Below are 23,438 nucleotides of genomic sequence, written 5' to 3'. Positions count from 1 at the left end.
AGCAGATTGAAAACTGATAAAGGCCAGGCATAGTGGCTCACACCTGTAATCCTAGCACTTTGGGAGGTTGAGGCAGAAGGGTCACTTGTGGCCAAGAGTTTGAGAGACCAGCCCAGGCAACACAGTAAGACCCTGTCTCTACAAAAAATTTTAAAAATTAGCCAGGCATGGTGGTGCATGTCTGTAGCCCCAGCTGCTCGGGAGGCTAAAAAAGAAGGATTGCTTGAGCCCAGGAGTTCAAAGCTGCAGTAAGTCATGATCCTGCCACTGCATTCCAGTTTGGGCCATAGAACGAGATCCTCTTTATTGTCTTCGGGGGTCACAGACAACCTGAACTATTAGTTTTAATGTACATTACAAGGTAATTATGAAGTTTGAAGAGAAGCATGTTCAGCTTTTAAAACAAGAATTAAAAGAAAAAGAAAAAAGAAACAAGAATGATCCAGGCTCCACTCCGACGTCTACGTTTATTGGATATAAGCTCGGCAAATTATTTCACTTCAGTCTCTTCACCCTGTAAAATGGGACTGATACCTCCCCTTCAGGTGACACAGAATATATGACACAATAAATGAGAATATATCTAAAACACAGTGTCCGGTTCATAAATAACATCAAATTGCCACCCTTTTCTCACCATTTTCAGAACACCATTCCTTCAAATATACATAGTTCAAACTATTTTTTTTTTTTTGAGAAAGGGTACTGCTCTACTGCTCAGGCTAGCGTACAGTGGCACGACCACAGCTCACTGAAGGCTTGAACTGTAGCTAGGACTCCAGGCACGTACCACCTCACTCAGCTAATACGTTATTTATTTTTTTATTATTTTTTTATTTTTTGTAGAGATGGGGTCTTGCTATGTTCCTTAGGCTGGTCTCAAATTCTTGACCTCAAGTGATCCTCTGACCTTGGCCTCCCAAAGCGCTGGGATTACAGGCCAAATTTGATTAAACTGAAAACACAACTTGCCATAACAAGACAAATTTAAAGACAACTGATTTAAGAACTCTTTTGTGTTACAAGAAAGAGTATTACTTGGTATGCCACTTATTATATACAGTAATGTCTTACTCTCTACTAGTAAATACAAAATAAGGGAATAGCCATTATTGTAACTGCAAAAGTAAAATTTTAAACATTGATAAGGAGCTAGTATAAACATTTTTAAAATCTATTTTTTGTATATTAAATTTTGGACTTTAATACTATAACATAGATATATCCATGAAGATAAATCAATTTTAAACACGAATATCAACAAGATAAAAAACCAGAAATTCACTGATCAAGTTCAGAGAGAAGATTCACTATACTCAAATGAAAAAAGAAAAAGAGAATTAAGGTGACTAACCAATTTGATGTTATAAACAGTGTTACACTACTGACATTAAATTCTTGGCATTGAAAAATATTTGCAGAAAATATGAAAGGATTCATTTTTATATGAGGAACTTATGAAAACTAGTTAGGGGAGAAAAGCACCTGAAAGCAAATATATATCAAAGGACAAAAGAGGAAATACAAGTAGTTATTATTATTAAAGCAAATGGGGGAAAGTTCTACAGACATAAACTATAGTTTATGAAATATGTAATATTAAGTGGGGAGTAAAATAAAAACTCTCAAAAAATAAATAAATAAATAAAATAAAAACTCTCACTTGGGTCACTGAAAATATATATGGCTTTCGAAAACAATCTTACAATGAATAGAAAATATTTAAATGCTCATGCTTGTACTTCCATAACTGAAATTTAATCCTAAGAAAACAGTTTTCAACAGTGAAATCTGAGGTATTGATCGGTGTTTCTGTTCACAAGACTAACTAGGTAAATTCTCTTCTCCTACTCCAAGCCTTTGTGGGTCTCTAGCCTCAGGACTGTTATTTTAGAACCAGCAATTAGAAGACAATCTCCTCAGCTGGCTTCTGTCTGAGAAAGTCCACGCCCAAAGAAAGGAGTTTGGTTGGACTACACTCTAGTGGGAGGCGATGAGAATGGAGTTTGAGAGGTGGATGCTAGAGGAAAAGAGGGGATTAGAGGATTCATCCAGACAAGATCAATACATTCGTCCTCATCTTGAGTTGCATGGAGAAGGGAGGACGATGGAGAGACAATAATGGTAAAAACTTCCCTTTGGAAAATTATGCAAAAAGTCCTATCACCCAATATTCTCTGTAACAAGGCCTTAAAGAAACCTTCCAGACTTAACGTAAATGGCCATGTCAATGAAAAGGAGTGTACACGTGAAAGACTGGAGGAAAGCCCTTTCCTGATAAAGTTCTGGAATGTACGAAGCTTTCCAAGGATTAGGGGAAGGGGGATTTGTGCAAGAAAATAACGGCCAACTCAATTTGCTAAGTATACAACACAGATAAAATTTGGATTTCATAAAACAGAAATATATTTCACAGTTACAACCTTGTGGAGTAAGACCCTTGCCCACTATATTTATAACGGAAAAAATAGCAATACCTAACACTGTGGGGAAAAGAAGGAAATTATGGTATATGCACATAAGGAACTATCAAGCAGCTATTAAAAATATACTATTTCTTATGTTATACTGAATTATAACATTATCAGGATATAAAATTGGAAACACACATCTATGATCCCACTAGAACACATGTTCCATGAGGGCAGAATTTTTTCTCTATTTGCTACATAAGACAGCCTCAAGCACATGGGAGTACAATGAGCATTTAGTGAACAAATATTAAAATCCATCATGAGAGGGAGGAACAGGCAAAAGTTCTAAATGATATATCAACATTGTCTTTTAATCATGAAACTTCAGTGGGGTTATTGTGGTTTTTATTTTTCCTTGTTTTCTAAGATGTCTCTGAATATAACTTCAGTAGTGGAAAAAAACTGATTATGAAGTAGTTCCCTTTAAATGCATTAAGAATTTCCTATATTTTCAAAATATCTTTGGTATGCTCAAGAGTACATTCAACAGTTTAAATAAAGGAAGCTGACTTAGGTTATCTTGAGTGGGTAGGAGGTGGAAAAGGCATACTAAGGCTTTTCCCCCTATACAGCTTAGTCAGTATATGAAACCAAACTTCCTCAAAGACTTTCAATGTACTGTTATTTAAGCCCCTAACACTTGGCTTTTACAAATCTCTCAACCAAACAGTACCACTGTTCTAAAAACAAACTACTGCATTATAATGTTCTAACAATACCCCAAATTATATGCGAAGCATGGAAATCTCTGAACAAAGGCGGGAAGTGAAAAAATAAAAATTTAGCTTTGTAATATATCAACCATGATGTCTAATCTTCTGTTCAGAGTGATCAAATGTATTAATGATCAATTTACCAGATTTAGTTCTAACTAAATGTTTGTATCGGTGGGATAAAAAGTCTAATTAATTTTCTTTCACTGAGAATTTAAAAAATAGTAATAGGAATTCCAGTGTTTTTTACATTTAACTTCAAAATTTTAATGTGGGAAATGGCTTTTCTATAAGGTAAATCAGGCAAATTATGCCACCATACAGAAATGTAACGATGTGTATGCATATATATGTATACACATACTTACGTTGCTGTATGGTGGCATACATATATACATACACATACCCCTATACATACACATACACACACACACACCCCAATTATGATTACTGTGTACAAATATTTTGCTGTTTTTTAATATTAAAACTTCAAAATTCTTAAATGGGAAAATGCTTTTGCTGTGTGGTAAAACAGGCAAACTGTACCACCATACGGTACACTGATAACTATAAAAACAGAGTTCACACACACAGAAACCAGTGTGGCATACACAGTAACAATGCTTATCTCTGGATGAAGGTACTGACTGCAGGTGATTTTTTTATTTTCTTTTTCTTCCTCTAATTTCCCAATTTTTATAATGAGAGTGTTTTACTAATTTTTAAAGCATCTTTTTTGTGTATGATTTAAGGATGGTTACAAAACCTAAGGTAGAAATAAATGAAGTTTATAATTCAGATAATTTACTCAAAATCAAATTAGTTTGTAGCCATAAACAATGACTATCAAAGGCCCTCACGCAAAAAGAAAGTAAGCTTCTGTAGTCATTAAACTAAGAGGGTTTCTCAAGCCTGTAAACCCAATACTTTGGGAGGCTGAGACAGGAGGATTCCTTGAAGCCAAGAGTTCAAGACCAGCCTGGGTGACAGTGTGTGATCCAGTCTTAAAAATAAAAAATAATTAAAAAAAATTACCATTAACAGTTTGAAGAGCATGGTCTTGGCATCTCAACTATTACAACTTTATCAGAATAAAGCAGTTAAGGCCAGACTGCTTATTAGAATTAAGTAGTTAAGGCCAGGCATAGTGGCTCACACTTGTAATCCCAGCACTTTGTAGGGATCACTTCAAGTCAGGAGTTTGAGACCAGCTGGGCCAACATGATAAAACCCTGTCCCTACTAAAAATACAAAAGTTAGCTGGGTGTGGTGGCGCACCTATGTAATCCCAGCTACTCAGGAGGATGACTCAGGAGAATTGCCTGAACCCAGGAGGCAGAGGTTGCAGTGAATGGACATCCTGCCACTGCACTCCAGCCTGGGTGACAGAGCAAGACTCCATTGGGGTGGGGGGGGGTGCGCGGTGGGAGGACGGTGACGGGACAGAATAAAGCAGTTAACTATATTATCACTAAATATCTTTTCACCCTTATTTGTTTTAAAGGTACAAAGAATTTAACTATTTTGGTCAGGCAAGATGGTTCATGCCTGTATTCCAGCACTTTGGGAACTGAGGCAGGATCGCTTGAGCCCAAAAATTCAAGGCTACAGTGAGCTATAATCACGACACTGCCCTCCACCAGGCTGGGTGACAGAATAAGACCCTGTTTCAAAAACAAACAAAAAAATTTAACTACTCTAGAAAAACTCAATGCTAATAGCTGAACAACAAACAGTTTATCTTTCATAAACAACAGGCAGATACCAAAAACCAATTTAACCTATTTCTCAGTATCATTAAGATATGAATTAGGACACTAAATTAATTAGCAAGCTTAAGAAGCCCCAATGGCCAGAAATTCTAAAGAATATAAAGCAGTAAGTTTATGCATTTAATGTATTCCAAACACACACTGCAGCTTATCTGAAATAAACCAAAATATTTACCAAATATTTCAAGATATTTACAGTAAACACTTTTAATATTCTCTTAGCAACAACTAAAGTACTCAAAGAACAAGGCCAAAAAGAAATATCATTTCTGATTACTGGACATGCTGGCAAATAACAAAAGATAATAAAGGATGAGGATTCCAATTTTCTTAATAATCTGGTATTAAAAGCATCACAAACCACTAAGAGTTTAAAACGCCACATTTCTGCGTTCAATAACAGCAAAGAATTATGGTTTGTAAAGGATACTAACACAAGAAACCACAAAAAAAGGTGTTAAGGTATTGTTTAAAAGGAAGTAGTAAACTTATTGTAGCATCAACTTGCATAGGATTTTAATAGTCTAAATAGGCAATGGTCAACAGAAACACAATGTGAGCTAAATGCAATTTAATTTTCTAGTAGCCACATAAAAATGTTAAAAAGAGGCAAGATGAGGTGGCTAACACCTGTAATCCCAGGACTTCGGGAGGTCAAGGCTGTCAGGAGTTCAAGACCAGGCTGGTCAACATGGTGAAACCCTGTCTCTTTTAAATATATATATATTATTCTACTTTTTGTTTTCTATTTAACCACTATATTAACGAGGAGTGAAACCCCATCTCTACTAAAAATACAAAAATTAGTGGCAGGTGCCTATAATCCCAGCTTCTCGGGAGGCTGAGGCAGGAGAACTGCTTGAACCCAGGAGGCGGAGGTTGCAGTTGAGTTGAGATCCCGCCACTGCACTCCAGCCTGGGCAAGACACCGTCTCCAAAAAAAAAATCTTCAGGTTCTGTATACACAGGTTCTGCATCCATGGATTCAACTAACTGCAGATGAAAATACTGAGGGGGGAAAAACAATAACAAAATACAATCATAAAAAACACAAGTTTTAAAACACCACAGTATAAAAACTATTTACATAGCACTTACATTGTATTAGGTATTTTAAATAACTTAGAGATGATTTAAACTATATGTGAGAAGCCAGGCAGTGGATTACACCTGTAATCCCAGCGTTTTGGGAGGTAGAGGCAGATGGATCACTTGAGGTCAGGCGTTTGAGACCAGCTTGGCTAACATGGTGAAAACCCATCTCTACTGAAAATACAAAAATCAGCTGGGCATGGTGGCAGGTGCCTATAATCCCAGCTACTCCAGAGGCTAAGGCAGGAGAATGGCTTGAACCCAGGAGGCAGAGGTTTCAGTGAGCCGAGATCATGACACTGCACTCCAGCCTGAGCAACAGAGCTAGACCCCATCTAACACATACACATACACACACACACACACACACACACACACACACATTCGCTCTCTCTCTCTCAATCTGTCTCTATTCATATAAAATTAAGTCTGCTACCTGTCAAAGGCATAATCCTCCTCCAAACAAAAACAGCGAGCCTCTGATAGTTCTCTTCAAACTGAAAAGCTCCCCTTCTAAGAGTTGAGAAATAAAGTTGACAAAGCAAAAAGCTCCCAAATCCAACTAAGTTTACATGTTCCATTTGTAACAGGTGACAACGTATAGCCTTCTAAATGAATATTTAAAGTGCCTTTTCTTGTATTTTACATAACACTTAACATTTTTCAAAGTACATTCACATAGTATTTCATTTGATCTTCAGCAACCCTAAATCAGTAAGACATGTTGCTAATGAATCAACATTATAGATTAAGTTCCTTACTCAAGATCAGAAAATTGGGTAATCTAGAACTCAAGTTCTGCCTTGGTGCTCTTTTTCATTACATAGCATTCTATTACATCATAGTGAACTTTCCAAAGAGTAATGGATTAGACAAAGTATATAAACAATTTTAATATAATAAATAAATACTAAGAATTATATATGAGACACACCAAAAGAAAAATGCTTTCCAGATACACGCAAAGATGAGATAAGCATCTTAGCAGATTCTGAAAATAAGCAGGTCAGAAAGGTGGCATTTGGGTAAGGTCACAAAATTAGAATGTTAGGAAGCCGGGCACGGTGGCTCAAGCCTGTAATCCCAGCACTTTGGGAGGCTGAGGCGGGTGGATCACGAGGTCAAGAGATCGAGACCATCCTGGTCAACATGGTAAAACCCCGTCTCTACTAAAAATACAAAACATTAGCTGGGCATGGTGGCGCGTGCCTATAATCCCAGCTACTCAGGAGGCTGAGGCAGGAGAATTGCCTGAACCCAGGAGGCAGAGGTTGCTGTGAGCCGAGATCGCGCCATTGCACTCCAACCTGGGTAACAAGAGCGAAATTCCGTCTCAAAAAAAAAAAAAAAAATTAGAATGTTAGGCAAAGGCCAGGCAAAGCCAAGGAATTTAAAAGCACCAGTAACATAAAGATCAATACCTGCATTCCTCCTCCTCCTCCTCTAAAAATAGTAGTTAATAAGAGTTTTGCTATATGATTTTTCAAACATAAATATAAACAAATAAAATCTTCATAGATTCCCTCAACAGTACAACCTAAAAAAGATGCAGCATCATCATAGTTAATATTTATGTGGCAGGCCCTGTCCTACATGCTTTATATATGTTAATTCATTTAATCAGCACAATTCTATTAAGTGGGTACTCTTTTTACACCCATTTTACAGACAGGAAATTGGCAGCACTGAACTTGCTCAAAGTGACACAATCATGTAGCTGAACCATGACTTGAGCCCAGGCAATCTGGACTTAACTACTAAGTAGTTCTTAACTACTAAGTTACAAGGCAGAAAAGTGGCCTCTTCAAACATAAACTGAGGTCATGCTAAGTCTCCCCTGCAGACCAGGTTAGTCTTATGTTAAAACAAAAGAAAAAACTCAAATAAAATGCAAGTTACTAAATATGTAATTTAAATTATCAACACACTTTAAAGAACTGGTATAGCAAAGGTGCACTAATTGTAATTGTTATGAATTATTTCATAGCCTGCTAAATATTTTCAGAAATTTTAATTGAGTATAGCTGCTGTTGCTATTTTTACAGCTCTATCTAAAAAATTTAAAAGCTACCAAAAAACCCAAGTAACAGGTTTAGGATGATTTCTGATAATGAGAGCCCAGTTTTAGTTGAATGTTTCTTTCCACAGGGATGAACTAAGATGAATTTTATTTATATTTATATATCTATATATATTTTTTATTTTTTTGAAATTCTTTGATAAGCTGCTGGTGGAATAAGATGAATTTTAAATGACTAGAATCTTGCATCAGAATTTGAATGTCAATAAATGAATTGTCACCAGGCAACAACAGATTCCTAGTTTGTTTTACATAAAAACAAACTCTTTGCAGGTTTTTAGATTACTTCTCAAACTGTTTTACTATGGGTCAGAAAAAAAGGAAAGTAAGAGAATAATTTTGCCAATACTCCTAATCAGTGACTTTCAGGATTTAAGAACAAACTCCAAAAACTATTCCCTGAGATGACAAGTTACAATGATTCTCATCCTACAAAAAATAAAAAATGTGGCACAAATTTAAAAGGGAAAAAAATCACCAACATTCAAATGGAGAGATTCAGTTCAATGAGATATTTCAAGAACTATGGCAAAGAAATAAATTATTGTTTCTTAATCACAGAACCACATCCCATTTCTGTAACACTGCTAAACTTTTCACAAAATATTAATGTCATATAATCATAACACATAGTCTTAATAAAAGACAGAGAAAAGGAAGCAGTTAAGTATATTGGAGCTTTAACAAAAATATGACTTGACCTCTCTCTCTTTTCAGGTAGATGGGGAAACAATCTCATCAAAATATAATGTATCCTATGAACTCTTCAGAGCCAACTTGGGGGGAAGGTACTTAAAATAAATCATTCTTAAATCTGTGCATCAATGTTTTCTTAAAGCAAATTACGCTGTATTTCCTGAAAAACAAGGTCCCTTTCTAGAAAAGCAACGTAAACTCTGCAGAGTCCAGCAGTAACATTTTCTGACCAAGACAACTAAATATTAAAATTAAGGTGCACCATTTGTTTAATAAAACCAGGTAAAGAAATTTGCATCTTAAACATCTTGGTAATTACTGCAGATCCTGTGGTATCAAAATATTACCTAGTATTATTTACTAAGAATTAATGCTTGTAATTAGCTGGGCGTGGTGGTACATGCCTGTAGTCCTAGCTATTCAGGAGGCTGAGGTAGGAGAATAACTTGAACCCCGGAGGTGGAGGTTTCAGTGAGCCAAGACCATGCCACTGCACTCCAGCCTGGTGACAGATTGAGACTTTGTCTCAAAAAATAAATTGATGCTTGTTTTAGTAGACAGCAACGCATAGCATACCATCACTCTAAAAAACAAGCTTGACAGAAAATAGCTTAATTTGTATACCATATTCATCCATCCACAAAAGCCTATTTTTATCTCAATTTGAAGTGATAAAAATCAATATCCAAAACAGAAGCCTGAAATTTGCCTTGGGTATAGGACCAGGTTTCTCCAGAAATCTAAAGGCCACTTCCACACCAAAACAATACAGTATTGCTTTATTTGAAATTACTGGGCCGGGCACGGTGGCTCAAGCCTGTAATCCCAGCACTTTGGGAGGCCGAGGCGGGTGGATCACAAGGTCGAGAGATCGAGACCAACCTGGTCAACATGGTGAAACCCCGTCTCTACTAAAAATACAAAAAATTAGCTGGGCATGGTGGCACATGCCTGTAATCCCAGCTACTCAGGAGGCTGAGGCAGGAGAATTGCCTGAACCCAGGAGGCGGAGGCTGCGGTGAGCCGAGATCGCGCCATTGCACTCCAGCCTGGGTAACAAGAGCGAAACTCCATCTCAAAAAAAAAAAAAAGAAATTACTGATTAGCCATTACGGGACTACAAATGCTTTATCATCTCCCAAATTATTAGATCCTAACTAGCTTTTGTTCTTCATCTACCTAATCAAGTTATTTACCTGCTGTATGATTTCACGTTCCTTATTTGTCAAATCAATAGCTGGGCAGGATAACCTAAGATTTATTCTTCCGATTTTAATATACTAGGATGTTTAACTCAACAACATAACACAGTAGTCTCCTGTCTTACTACAGAAATTTATGTATATTAAAAGTACACATTTAGCGAAAAAGTTTCTATCTTCCCAATGCTTTAGTAATCCCTTGGCTTGTTCTAATTTGGATCCAAAGACAAAAGTTCAAACACTGACCTACTGAATACTTAATTATTAGGCAGGTAGTGCAGGTGTCCTAGTCAAAAAACCAAAAATACTGCCTAACTACTACTGCTATAAAGGATTCTTCAGAAAGGATAATCTTTTCAAAATCAAAACAAAAAATTAGAGAACCACAGTCAGATGACACGGCAGTTTCTAAACCAGGTACCACTTAATAAGCTAGGATTCATCTAGTTCTACAGCCAAATCCTGAAATGACTCAAAAATAATATGCAATATAAGATTTTCTTTAGTTTGGTCATGCTCATGCCTAGATAGAGAATTAAAAATCCAAAAAGTTACAAGTTCTAAGGAAACCAGAGAAGCTCAAAGTTTTTATCCTGACATTAGACCAATTAAGTTTTTTCTACTGTATTATCAGTTCTAAGATAATAAAGTATAAGAAAATTTCAGGTGATAAACGGAAAACATACGTCACATTCTGAGACATCTCAGAAGTGAAATAATTAAAACTAACAAAATTAATTCATAAAGTGCTCAACAAGTAATTGGGTCCAGTCTTAAGAAAGTAAGGTAACCGGTTAAGAAAAAAAATTGTTAAAAAGCACCTATTCAAATACAAAACTATAATGGAAGAATAAAATTCCAGTATCAGTAGCAATAGACATTGATAGTACAAGAAAGAATTGTGTCTACCTGTAAATTTCTGCCTGTAAACCAAAAGGAATCAGACATAAGTTTGAGTATGACTGACCAAAATGAATAAAGTTTTTGTTTGACAAGGTTTTTTTTTTTAAAGAAAAAAGATCTGTCACCTTTGCAACTCTAAACTACTATAAAATTAATGAGTAGTTTTAATTTCACACTATCTTAGAAGTTCTACATCATTAACTGTGAGTGAAAGTTAAGAAATGATTATGTCTGTAAAGAACTTCTTAGTTTTTTTTTTTTTTTCTTTGAGAGGAGAGAAAGCAGAGAGAGACAGAGAGAGGAACTTCTTAGTTTTAAGTTCACTTCCACATGCTGTGTTAATTTCCTTTCACATTTGATATGGCCTTGGTTAGTTGGAAGCTGACATTCAAAGGGTTAAGTGTTAACATATTAGTTCATGGATAAAATAAGTCCCAAGATCATTCAATTATTTTCATATCCTGTATCAGGCTGGTCTATATTCTTGGCAAGATTAATATCAATAATGAAATTTTTTTATGTATGCGTAATGTGGCTTTTTTTCCTTCCGTGTAACTCTGCTCCTACTAATAACCTATGTTCATCTATGCCCAGTGAGGACAACATTCAAGCAAGCTGCATCACTAAGTCAAGCAACAAGTAGCCCAAATTCAGCTTTTTAAACCTAGAATGTACTAGTTAACCGGAATGACACACCATTATTTACACTAAGGAAAGGAAGTACTGCGACTCCTTCGAACTCTTGGGAAAGTTTAGCTTAAAATTATTTTTATAAGATTAAAACAATGATGACATTACAACTCTCAAAGCACTTACACAATTTTGCATGGGCTCCTGTACTATTAGCTGTATAGTGAATGGGCTGAAACACATTGGTTTTATGAACAATATCAGAACAATGCTGCTACAGTAAGGCTTAAGCATCATTAGGTAGAACAATATCAAACATTTACTTGAACCTCATTACTGCCAAGGCATTTATCCAAAGAGGCTGAGAAGAATCTTTTTTTCATAATTATTTTATACTAAATGCTTGTGCAACCATCAAGTAAGAAATATCCAAAGGAACAAGGTCGTTCTCATTTAAAAAGAACAGCCTGATCTCAGAAATGGAAACACGCTTCTACACACAGAGGCAGCTCATCACTGCAGAGCACTTGATGAGACTGAAAAGCACAGTCAGAAGCATCTGTACTTTCAACTTCCCCACTCATGCCAAGTTTCCTGCCAAGACACTAAACCAGGAGACAATTCGTTTGTACTAAGACCTTCACCACCCCTGCCCGGTAGCAAATCCCTCTGGCTACCAGTTATCCTTCCTATCCCAACACCTAGGCACATGCTCCACATTCTCCTAATTTCAACCCTTATCAAAAGGTGGCCTCGCTCTCCCACTCGGAGTCCAACAGTTAAAGAATGCTAAGTGAAGGGTGCACTCGACCAACTGACTTCACCGAGCCCAATTTGGGATCCAAAGGATCGTCAAATAAAGAAGTAGGTGGGGCTTTACCTGCAGTTCACACCAGGCGACTTCCACTGTGGTTTCAGTGTCCAGACCTTTGTAGACCGTCTTAAAGGAGCCTCTGCCGATTTCGATGTCGAACTTGAGAAAGCGGCCGTCGTTAGACATTCCCACGGCCTTGGTCTCCAGCTCTTCGATATCATCCTGCTGTTGGCTCCGTTCCTCCTGCGGCTCCTTGGCGCTGCCGCCGCCGCTGCCACTTCTCGCCGGCGGCGGCTCCTCTTTGCTCCCCACAAGGCTAGGCTGGGACACTGGGCGGTCTTTGCTGGTACTGCTGGGGGCAGCCGAGGCGGCAGGCCCCGCGACCGCCTGTTCCCCAGGGGCGGCAGCGGCCGGAGGCTGCCGGGCTACCTGGGAAACGGCGGTGGCCGTCAAGGTCTCCTCCCGGTGGGGCTCTGCCGGAGCACTCTGCGGGACAACCGCGGGGACGCTGGGCTGGGGGAGGGAAGGAGGGAGGCCGGGCAGCTCCAGCGCGGTGGCATTGGAGTCGCAGATGACACTCCGGCGGAAGAAGCGGTGCTCAGTGGTGGTCGTGGTCGCGGCCGCCCCACGGCTGTCCTTGTCCATCGTGTGGCGGCGGCGCCGGTACTCCTCGGTCCTGCCGGTCCCTGCGTCGGCCGCCGCGGCCCCCAGTTTCTCCCCCACGGAGGAATCGGAGCTGGAGCCATTCTTCGGGGCAGGAGCCGGCGGCGAGAGGAACAGGGAACTGGGAGTGCTGCTCTGCTTCTCTGAGGCGCCGCCAGACATGGTCGGTCCGTCGGAGAGAGGCGAGCGGGCTCGGATTCGTGAATGAAAAGGGAGCGGAGGGCCGGGCCGCCGGCGCCGAGCTCTGCAGGGCACCGCGGCGGGGCGAGTTCGCGCCGCGCCGGACGACGCCTCACTCAGCACCGACAAGCCGCCCCGAGGGACAGGCGGGCCGCTGGGCCCAGCTGCGGCGGCTGCTGCAGCTCAGAAGCAGGACTCGAAGGCGGGCGATTCGGGAGCGGAGCCGCGGGGGTTAGCGCCGCACGGTCCGCATCCATCCTGCGGCGAGCGGCGGCCGGGCGGGCGGTGGCAGCAGAGGCGCCGCAGTCATGAGGGGAGGGCCAGGGGCCGGCACCGAGTCGAGGCGGATGCGGCGGACGCGGCTCCCACCGCCACCGCTCGCAGAGCTGGGCGGGCTAGGCCCAGAGGGCGGCGGCGCCGCGAGCACGGGACCAGCTCCGACGCCCGGGCGGTGGCAGCCCCGGGGCAGAGGAGTGGGAGGGGCCGGAGCCGGCGAGAGAAGGCCGCGGCCCGGCTCCCGGTCACTCGGGCGGCCGCCTCCTCCCACACGCGCCCCCACGGATGGGGACGGGCCTCACGGGGCTCCCATCGCCCAGAGGCGAAGGGCCGGAGCCACGGAACCTAGGCGCCTGAGGAGCGGGCCCTCCCTTCCCCGAGGCCTCCCCGCCCGCCCCAGGCCTGGCAAACCCGTCTCCTCCCGGGCCGGTGCCGGGGGCTGACGGAGGAGGGAACGGTGGGGAGGGGAGGGCCGCTCACCGCGGGGCCCGAGCTCCGCTGCTTCTCTGAGGAGGACTTGAAGAGGAGAGGAGAGGAGACCGAGAGGACTGGGTGAGGGGGGACAGGGAGAAAAAAGAGCAGTCACCCCCACCAGGCGCCTTCTGTCACCGAAGATGGGGGTGCGGAGCGGCCAAGAGAGAAGCCCGGTCCGCCGGGAAACTCTCCGCGCTAAATGGCGCCGGGAGTCTGAAGCCTCCACACAGCCCGCTCGGATCCCGCCCCGCGCCGCCCGGGGCAGCCCCACCCCCAACCTCGCTTCGGGGCTCTTGCGCCGGCGTGCCAGCCCCGAGGCACTCTGGGACTTGTAGTTTACCGGTTAGGAGGATGAACTGGACTTACCAGAAAAGTGCCTACGGCTTCCGTGATACCTTGCGGTTGCTGTAACCTCGTGGGAGTTGTAGTTTTCTTTAGAAACCGTCTCTTCTGGAAGGCTGATGGGAGCGTCGTCGCGGGTCGCTGTACCCCATCCCGAAATTCGCGCGATCTTAGGAAAATCACTATTTAGGGATTAATTGTGGAAGAAGTAAAGGAAGGAAAAAAAAAAAAAAAAAGAAGAAGGGAAAGCGGGGGAGATGGGAAGGAAAGACTCCCATCATGCTCTGCTAAGCGAGAGAGGTCTTAGGGTTGCCATGCAATGAAAAATGATCTGTTGTTCATCTTTAATGGAGAGTCGCAGTAGTGTTGAGTGACTGTAGGGCTGTGGGGGTGGAGGGGAAGGGCAAAGCACCAGAGCCTGAGCTCAAACCAGAGCTCAAACCAGAGCCTGAGCTCAGAGTCGGATGAGGGGAAAAGAAACTCTGTGAAGATTGTGCATGAGATTAATATTGATTAAATGAATTGGAGGAGGAGACAGGGAAGATTATCTTCCATCCTCCTCCCCTCAACAATTAAGGCCACATTCTCAGCTCTGGCCCCAGATGGATATTCTGGCTCGCAAAGATGGACTGCCTTACTGAAATCAGGGATCCTAGTGAACTCTGTCTTTGCTTTGCCTGAAAAATTAATGAAGGGGGGGCGGAGAAGGGGTGGATTCAAGAAAAAATAAGGGTCTACGGATCTGTGGGTCTTTAACCGCACACTTGATGGGGCTGGGCTGACTTCTGCCTTTGTAATTGGTTGAAACTTATTTTCCACTTTTCTTCTGCTTGGTGGCTTCGTGAAACAACACCCTCTCTTTCTCTAGAGCTACCAAGGCTCTGGGCCCGGGAAATGTGGATCCAGCGGCTTGCCGCCATAGAATGTTTTTCTTGAAAGCATCCTTGTCTCCCCTGGACCCCTGTGCTCCTCTCGACTACTCAAGAAGTGGAGAGGATGAGCACCAGGGGGCACCAGCCTGAGTAGGAAGCCGGACTCTGGAGCAGATGGCAGTTTAAAAGCCTCGGTCCAACCGGTGAAGAGCGGGAAGCGCTGAAAACGTGCGCGACCGCATCAGAGCGTCCGGACACTGCCGCCTTTTCTCAGCGCCCGCTTTGGTACGAGCTCGGAAGCGCGCCTCCCAGCCGAGGACCACGCTGCGAGCGAGCAGCTAGCAAGGATGTTGGCAGGAGGTCCCTTAGCACATTTAGCGGATGAGCTCCACCTACAGAAGTCTTGCCGTACACTTCATGTTAATTCATCTGATATGTAAAATGGTTAACGCTATTTTTCTTTTTTGTTGTTGTTATCGCAAGCGACGCTTTCAAGTTTACAAAAATGTTTTCAGCCTATGGTTATTAGGTTTCATGAAGCTGACAAGTTATGAACATTTTAAAATGCCAGTTCAGTAGGGGCAACTAGAGTACTAAAATATAAGTGTTCTATTGCTTTAGAAAATGTGTTTTTCGGCCGGGCGCGGTGCCTCATGCCAGCACTTTGAGAGGCTGATGCGGGTGGATCACTAGAGGTTGGAAGTTCGAGACCAGCCTGACAAACATGGAGAAACCCCCGGCTTCTCCAGGGCTAAATACAAAATTAGCCAGGCGAGGTGGCACATGCCTATAATCCCAGCTACTTGGGAGGCTGAGTCAGGAGAACCGCTTGAACCCAGGAGGCGGAGGTTGCGGTGAGCCAAGATCGTGCCATTGCATTCCAGCCTGGGCAACAAAAGTGAAAATCCATCTAAAAAAAAAAAAAAAGTATCTTTCACTAAGCCTTGAAACTTTGGCCACACTGCATTGGACACAAGTCTCTTGATAATCACCATGCCCTTATCAACATGTCTTTTCAACCAGGAAAGACTAAATTCATTGCAAATAATTTAATTAACTGTTGACTTAAAACCACACTTACCTAGGAGACAGCTTTTCACACTCTAATGTTAGCTTTACAATGAAAATAGACACGATTTTAAGTTGAACATAATCTTATTATGTACAATGATTAGATGTAAAGATTATGTTGTTTAGTGTGCATGTTTTACTAACCACCTTTTTTTGTTCAGTTTTTTTTTTTTTTTTTTTTTTTTTGAGACAGAGTCTTGCTCTGTCGCCCAGGCTGGAGTACAGTGGCTTGATCCCAGCTCACTCAGTTCTTTTTAATGCTTACTAACTTAGCTCCAAGTAAGTGATATTTTCTGCTACTCATTACTATAATTCCTAATAGTACTTTTCCTTTCTCTGTCATTTCGATTATTGAGTAAAGTATCAACTTCTCTATATTCCATATAAAACATCAAGTGACTGCAAACAGAGATAACAAAGAACTCAGGATACAATAAATGCACTAAGCTCAGAGGTTTGACTTCCTGACATCTGGCCCCACAAGAAGAATACAAGTATGTTATTCTATCTGTTCTCTATTCTCTCTAGTTCTTGTTCATGTTCTCACATTGATTGATTCATGTTTCCTTCTTTTTTTTTTTTTTAAGACGGGGTTTCACCATGTTGGTCAGGCTGTTCTTGAACTCTTGACCTCAGGTGATCCACCTGCCTTGGCCTGCAAAGTGCTTGGATTACAGGCGTGAGCCACCACACCCGGCCGATTCATGTGTCCTTCTATTCCCATCTATTCACTTTTTTATTTACATGGTTTCTGTCATTGGTAACTAGCAATGAAAGTTAGAGACACCTTTGATTTAGACAGTGGCTGAAATATCCTGAACACGCTAAATCTACCTTACTTTGAATACGGCATAATATTAATACATAGAATTGCGTCTTGAAATGTAGGTGAAAAATTGTCCCATCTTAAGAGCATTTCTCTTTTTTTATCTCCTTTCCCTCATTTTCCCATGCTCCTTTGTTTTGCCTATGGGTAATTTTTATTTTACCTCTTTGTCTTCTGGAACCCTGTTGTCTCGAAGTAGGTCATGAGAATCAGGCAGCTAAATAATGAAGAATAGGTTTTTTAAAAGCTTTATATTATAAATGAAATAAAGTGGGATTTTTCCTGTATCAAAATATAAAACCATAAAATTAAATCTGTGGCATTGAGATAAACATAGGCAATAGAACAGAAGAGAGAATGCAGAAACAGTCTTACATATGTATGGAAATTTTATATATAAGGAAAATGGCATTTGAAATCAGTGGTGCAAAATAATATATAGCGCTTCGACAATTAGTTATTCATTTGAAAAACAAATTAGGTCAGTGTTTACCTCAGACTGTTCACAAAATTAAATTTCCATAAAGATCGAAGAACTAAACTTTTAAAAAAGTCTCTAAAAATTTTTTTAAATATAGGAGAACATAGGATACTAAAGAGCTTCAAAGAACAAACAATCTAAGAGCCACAAAGAAAAAATATTTGACAATATCAAAATTGATAATCTATTCTACGTAACACAAGTGACAAGCTGCCAGAAAAACTCTGGAAACTGTGTAACAATTGACTGATATCCAAAAGATATGGAAAAAAAAAATCTTCAATCACTGAGAAAAAGGCAAACCACTGTATAGAAAAAGGAGAATATGAAAAAATAATTTAGAAAGCATTAAATACCATCACACCTTTAATTCCAGCATTTTGGGAGGCCTAAGTGGGAGGATCACTTGCAGTCAGGAGCTCAAGACCAACCTGGCCAACATGATGAAACGCCATCTCTACAAAAAATACAAAAATTAGGCAGGCATGGTGGCGCACACCTGTAGTCCCAGCTACCGGGGAGGCTGAGGCACGAGAATGGCTTGAACCCTGGGAGCCAAGATTGCACCACTGCACTCTAGCCTGGTTGACAGAGCAAGACTCTGACTCAAAAAAGAAAAAATAAAGCATAAATGCAAATAACAAAAATAAATGTGAAAAAAATGCTGAAACTGTGTAACTAGCAAAATGCAGATTAAAATATAATATTTTCTCTAATAAAATTGAAAGATTCTCTTTTTTTGAGACAGGGTCTCACTCTGTTGTCCAAGCTGGAGTGCAGTGGTGCAATCACAGCTCACTGAAGCCTCAAATTTCTGGGCTCAACCCTGCCAGGTAGCAAGGCCACAGATGTGCACCACCATGTCTAGCTGATTTTTAAATTTTTTGTAGAAATGAAGTCTCACTATGTTACCTAGGCTGGTCTGAACTCCCTGGACTCAAACAATTTTCCCATTTCAGCCTCCCAAAGTGCTAAAATTACAGGTGTGAGCCACTATGCCTGATCTAAATTGAGCCTTTTGGTGTCACCATTATGGCAATTTTCAAAAAATTTTAAGGATTCGTAATATCAAGTGTTAGCAAGGATGTGGGGAAACGTGCTATTAATGATACAGTAATTTAGTACAACCTTTTCTGAGGGCAATTTGTTAGCAATTATTAAAATGTACAATGTGCATCACCTTTTTCTTTCTTTTTGGTATCTACCTTGGAGAAATACTTACACATGTTTTCTAAGAAATAGCTATAAAAAATATTCACTATTGCCAGGTGTGGTGGTATGTGCTTGCTACCTGGAAGGTTGACGTGGCAGGATTACTTGAGCCCAGATCGAGGCTGCAGTGAGCTATGATCACACCAGTGCATTCTAATCTGAGTGACAGAACAAGACCCTGTCTCTAAAACACAAAAACAAAATGAAAAAGCTATGGCTAAAGCCATTCACTATGGCTTTATCTATAACAAAAAATCCAAATGATCTGCATGTCCATCAATAAGAAAATAGTTAAGTAAACTATGGTATATCCGATTTTCTAGCACCATGCAACAGTAGGAAAAAGGGAGGTAATTTTATATGTGGTGCCGTAACTATTAAGTGAAAAACTCAAGTTTCAGGATAATTTGCACTGGATTGTATATTGTATTTTTTTTTTAAGTTATATTTCGGCTGGGAGCAGTGGCTCACACCTGTAAATCCTAGCACTTTGGGAGGCCGAGGCAGGCAGATCATGAGGTCAAGAGATTGAGATCATCCTGACCAAGATGGTGAAACCCCGTCTCTACTCAAAATACAAAAAATTAGCTGGGCGTGGTGGTGCGCACCTGTAGTCCCAGCTACTTGGGAAGCTGAGGCAGGAGAATCGCTTGAACCCAGGAGGCAGAGGTTGTAGTGAACTGAGATTGCGCCACTGTACTCTACCCTGCCTTCTCGGGGCAGCAGGGGTGGGGGGGGAAACGTTATGTTTCTATGTGTATTTAAGGGCATGCAGAAAAAGTCTAGGTAGTACACACCAAAATGAAAATGGGGATTACTTCTGGGGAATACATACATATAATAATATATATATAATATATATATATATATATATATATATATATATATATATACATATTTTTTTTTTCCTGAGACAGAGTCTAGCTCTGTCGCCCAGGCTGGAGTGCAGTGGTGTAATCTTGGTTCACTGCAGCTTAAGCCTCCCAAGTTCAGGTGATTCTCCTGCCTCTGCCTCCCAAGAAGCTGGGACTACTGGCACACACTACCATGCCTGGCTCAGTTTTTATATTTTTAATAGAGATGGGGTTTCACCATGTTGGTCAGGCATGAGCCACTGTGCCTGGCCAAATACTCATATCTTTGTTTTGTGAATTTCTTAATACATTCTTACTCATTGCAGATAATTTGAACGTTACAGAATAAAATATAGAAGAAAGTGAAAATTACCAGAAAACCTACCTAGCCATAAATAGCAACCTTTAATATATAGGCATATTTCTTTCCAGACCGATAAAAACATTTATAATTATGTCATAAGCTTTTCGATTGTCATTACATACTCTCTGGAAATACTGTTCTTTAATAGCTGCATAGTATTTCACAATATGACATAGCTAAGTGTAATTTCACATTATCTGGAAAGAACATAGGGGAAAATATTTTTAAAATGCCCCAGGCTTTAACATGCTCTCACAGGAAAAGATTTATCAGAATCACCTACAAAGCTTTTACACAATACACCTGTTGGACTGTTTCACCTCTACTCCTCATCCAACCTAGGCATATTTTTTGGTGAGAGAATTCATTGCAAACAGACCTGCATTGCAAGGATTTTTTAAAGGAAAGTATTAGTTTATTCATAAAAGGATTAGTAAATTAACATTTAAACAAGTAATGAAAATACCAGAAAAAAATATATGTTGGAAAATATAAAAGGCCAAACATAAAAAAGAAAACATAAAAGGCACTTTATTAGTCATGTTAAAAGGTCAATGATGGTTTCAAGTAAACGTAATAACAAGGTATGATATGCATTATAATATATGAAGAAGTAAGTGGGACATACTGGCTCATGCCTTTAATCCTAACACTTTGGGAGGCCGAGGTGGGAGGATCACTTGAGGCCAGGAGTTTCATACCAGCCTGAGACAGAGTCTTGCCCTGTCACCCAGGCTGGCGTGCAATGGTGCCATCTTGGCTCACTGCAACCTCTGCCAATCGGGTTCTAGCAATTCTTCTGCCTCAGCCTTCTGAGTAGCTGGGATTACAGGCATGTGCCACCACACCAGGCTAATTTTTTTTTGTATCTTTAGTAATGGGATTTCACCGTGTTGGCCAGGCTGGTCTCCAACTCCTGACCTCGTGATCCACCTGCCTTGGCCTCCCAAAGTTCTGTGATTACAGGCATGAGCCACTGTACCTGGCCAAAAAAATAATGTTTTAAGTAAATAAATTTGAAAAAATACTAGTATATATAGAAGTAAATGTATAAGGATTATAGCATAAGGGACAGGAGGAGGAACTGGAAGAATAATATTATTAGGGTCTTAAACTATATATGAAACGGCATAATATTATTTAAAGGTAAGCTGTAATAAGTTCAAGTTGCATATTGGAAACACTGAAGCAATTACTAAAATTCTCAAATACGGAGGTATAGATAATAAACCAGTAGTAGGGATAAAATTGAATCATCAAAAAATACTTAAATAATTCAGAAGAAGGCAGAAAAAGAACAAAAAGAGAACAAATGAAACGACTAGACAACAGATCAACAAGGGGATTTCAGTTCAACCACACTGACAATTATGTTAAAATTAAATGTAAATGGTTTAAACTCTTTTAAACTCTCCAACTCAAAGGAAGACATTGAGAGACTGGATAAAAAAACTACACCATACTACACGCTGCCTATAAAAAAAACCTTGAAAGATTAAGACACAGATTAAAAGTAAAAGGATGAAAAATATATATACCAAGAAAACACCCACAAAAAGAAAACAAGAGTGGCTATATTAATACAAAACAAGGACTATTAACAGGAATAGAAAGGGCTCTCTCATAATTACGAAGTGGTCAATTCCTTGAGAAGACATTTCAATTCTAAATAAGGGTTAAAACTATAACAATTCTAGACGAAAACATGGATAAAATATTTGTGACTCTAGGTTAAGCAAATAAATTATTCATTTATTATTTTTAAAATGGAGTCTCCCTCTGTCTCCAGGCTAGAGTGTAGTGGTGTGATCTCGGTTCACTGCAACCTCTGCCTCCCAGATTCAAGTGATTCTCCTGCCTCAGCCTCCCAAGTAGCTGGGACTACAGGTGCATGCTACCACGCCAAGCTAATTTTTGTATTTTGAGTATAGGTGGGGTTTCACCATCTTGACTAGGATGTTCTTGATCTCTTGATCTTGTGATCTGCCTGCCTTGGCCTCCCAAAGTGCTGGGATTCCAGGTGTGAGCCACCACACCCTGTCTAAGCAAAGAGTTTTTAGGTCTGGCTGCAGTGGCTCACATCTGTGATCCCAACACTTTAGGAACATGGGAAGATTACTTGAGACCAGGAGTTCAAGACCAGCTTGGGCAACATAGCAAGACCCTGTCTCTATAGAAAATAAAAATAAAAGAATTTTTAGGACACAAAAAGCACAAACCATAAAAGAAAAAATTGTTAAATTGGACTTCATCAAAAGTAGAAATTTTTGTTCTTTTTGTTTATTTTGTTTGTTTTCTATAGAATAGAGACAAGATCTTCCTGTGTAACCCAGGCTGGTCTCAAACTCCTGGGCTCAAGGGACCCTTTGCCTCAGCCTCCCAAAGTTCTAGGATTACAGCTGTGAACCACCCAGCCAGCCAGAAATTTTTGTTCTTTAAAGATGATGTTACAAAAATGAAAGGGCCACAGACTGGGAGTCAATATTGCAAAACAAATATCTGAAAAAATATTTGTAAATAGAATATATAGGAAACTCTTACAATTCAACCTTAAGATAATGGTACAGTAAAAAAAAAAAAAAAAAAAAAAGTATGCAAAAGATTTGAACAGATACTTCACCAAACAATATAAATGAATGGCCAATAGGCACATGAAAAAATGTACATCATTAGTCAGTAAGGGAGTGAAAATTAAAACTATCATGAAATATCACCACGTACCCACTAAATGACTAAAATTAAAAATGGTTGGAGAGGATGTAGAGCAACTAGCTTCTCATACGTTGCTACTGGGAGTACAGTGGTTCGGCCAGTTTGGGAAATAGTTTGACTCTGTAATAATTAAAGTTGAATATACACTTAGCATATGATCCAGCAATTCCACTGCTAGATATTTACCCAAGAGACATGGAAACTTATGTCCACACAAAGACTTGCATGGAAAATTTCATAACAATTTTACTCATGATAGCCAAAAACTAGAAACAAATAAAATATTTATCAGCTGGTGAATAGGCAAGTAAATTGTGATGTGTCCTTATGATGGAATGCTACTCAGCAATAAAAAGAAACAAATCGTATGTAAAATCATATGGACAACTCTCAAAAGCATTATGCTAAATGAAAGAAGCCAGACTCAGAAGTCTACTGATTTCATGTACATGGCCATCTAGAAAATACAAAGCTGTGGTGGCAGAACGATCAATTCTGGGGTTAGAGGGGAGGAAGTGAACTGCAAAGGAGCACAGAAAACTTTTTGAGTGATGAGAATGTTTTCTGTGTTAATTTTGGTGATGGTTACATGACTTTATTCATTCAAAACTCATGGAGTGATTATACTTTCAAAGACAGGGTCTTGCTCTGTTGCCCAGTCTAGAGTGCTGTGGCACAATCATAGCTCACCACAGCCTCAAACTCCTGGGCTCAAGGGATCCTCAGGCCTCAGCC

The 23,438-nt window shown here is 40.3% G+C and overlaps 1 protein-coding gene across 24 annotated transcripts in view; it reads right to left on the bottom strand.

Annotated features, from left to right (window-relative positions):
• The window catches only part of WNK1 (WNK lysine deficient protein kinase 1), a 145,093-nt gene extending 130,879 nt beyond the window's left edge, over positions 1-14,214 (bottom strand). For 14 of the 24 annotated variants that reach the window (XM_003934470.4, XM_010345034.3, XM_010345036.3 and 11 more), the window contains exon 1: positions 12,443-14,213. In XM_003934470.4, the coding sequence (XP_003934519.2) occupies positions 12,443-13,201 (759 nt within the window). In that variant the 5' untranslated portion in view covers positions 13,202-14,213. Of the gene's footprint in view, positions 1-12,442 lie in introns of all 24 variants that reach the window. The other 10 variants (XM_010345043.3, XM_039461699.2, XM_010345044.3 and 7 more) reach the window with 3 other exon arrangements.
• Positions 14,215-23,438: the final 9,224 nt, after the last annotated feature.

This window comes from Saimiri boliviensis, chromosome 7 (assembly GCF_048565385.1).
Source record: "Saimiri boliviensis isolate mSaiBol1 chromosome 7, mSaiBol1.pri, whole genome shotgun sequence".
NCBI classification, from domain to species: Eukaryota; Metazoa; Chordata; class Mammalia; order Primates; family Cebidae; genus Saimiri; species Saimiri boliviensis.
Note: the sequence above shows the minus strand (reverse complement) of the source record. Positions and strands in the feature narration are given on the sequence as shown.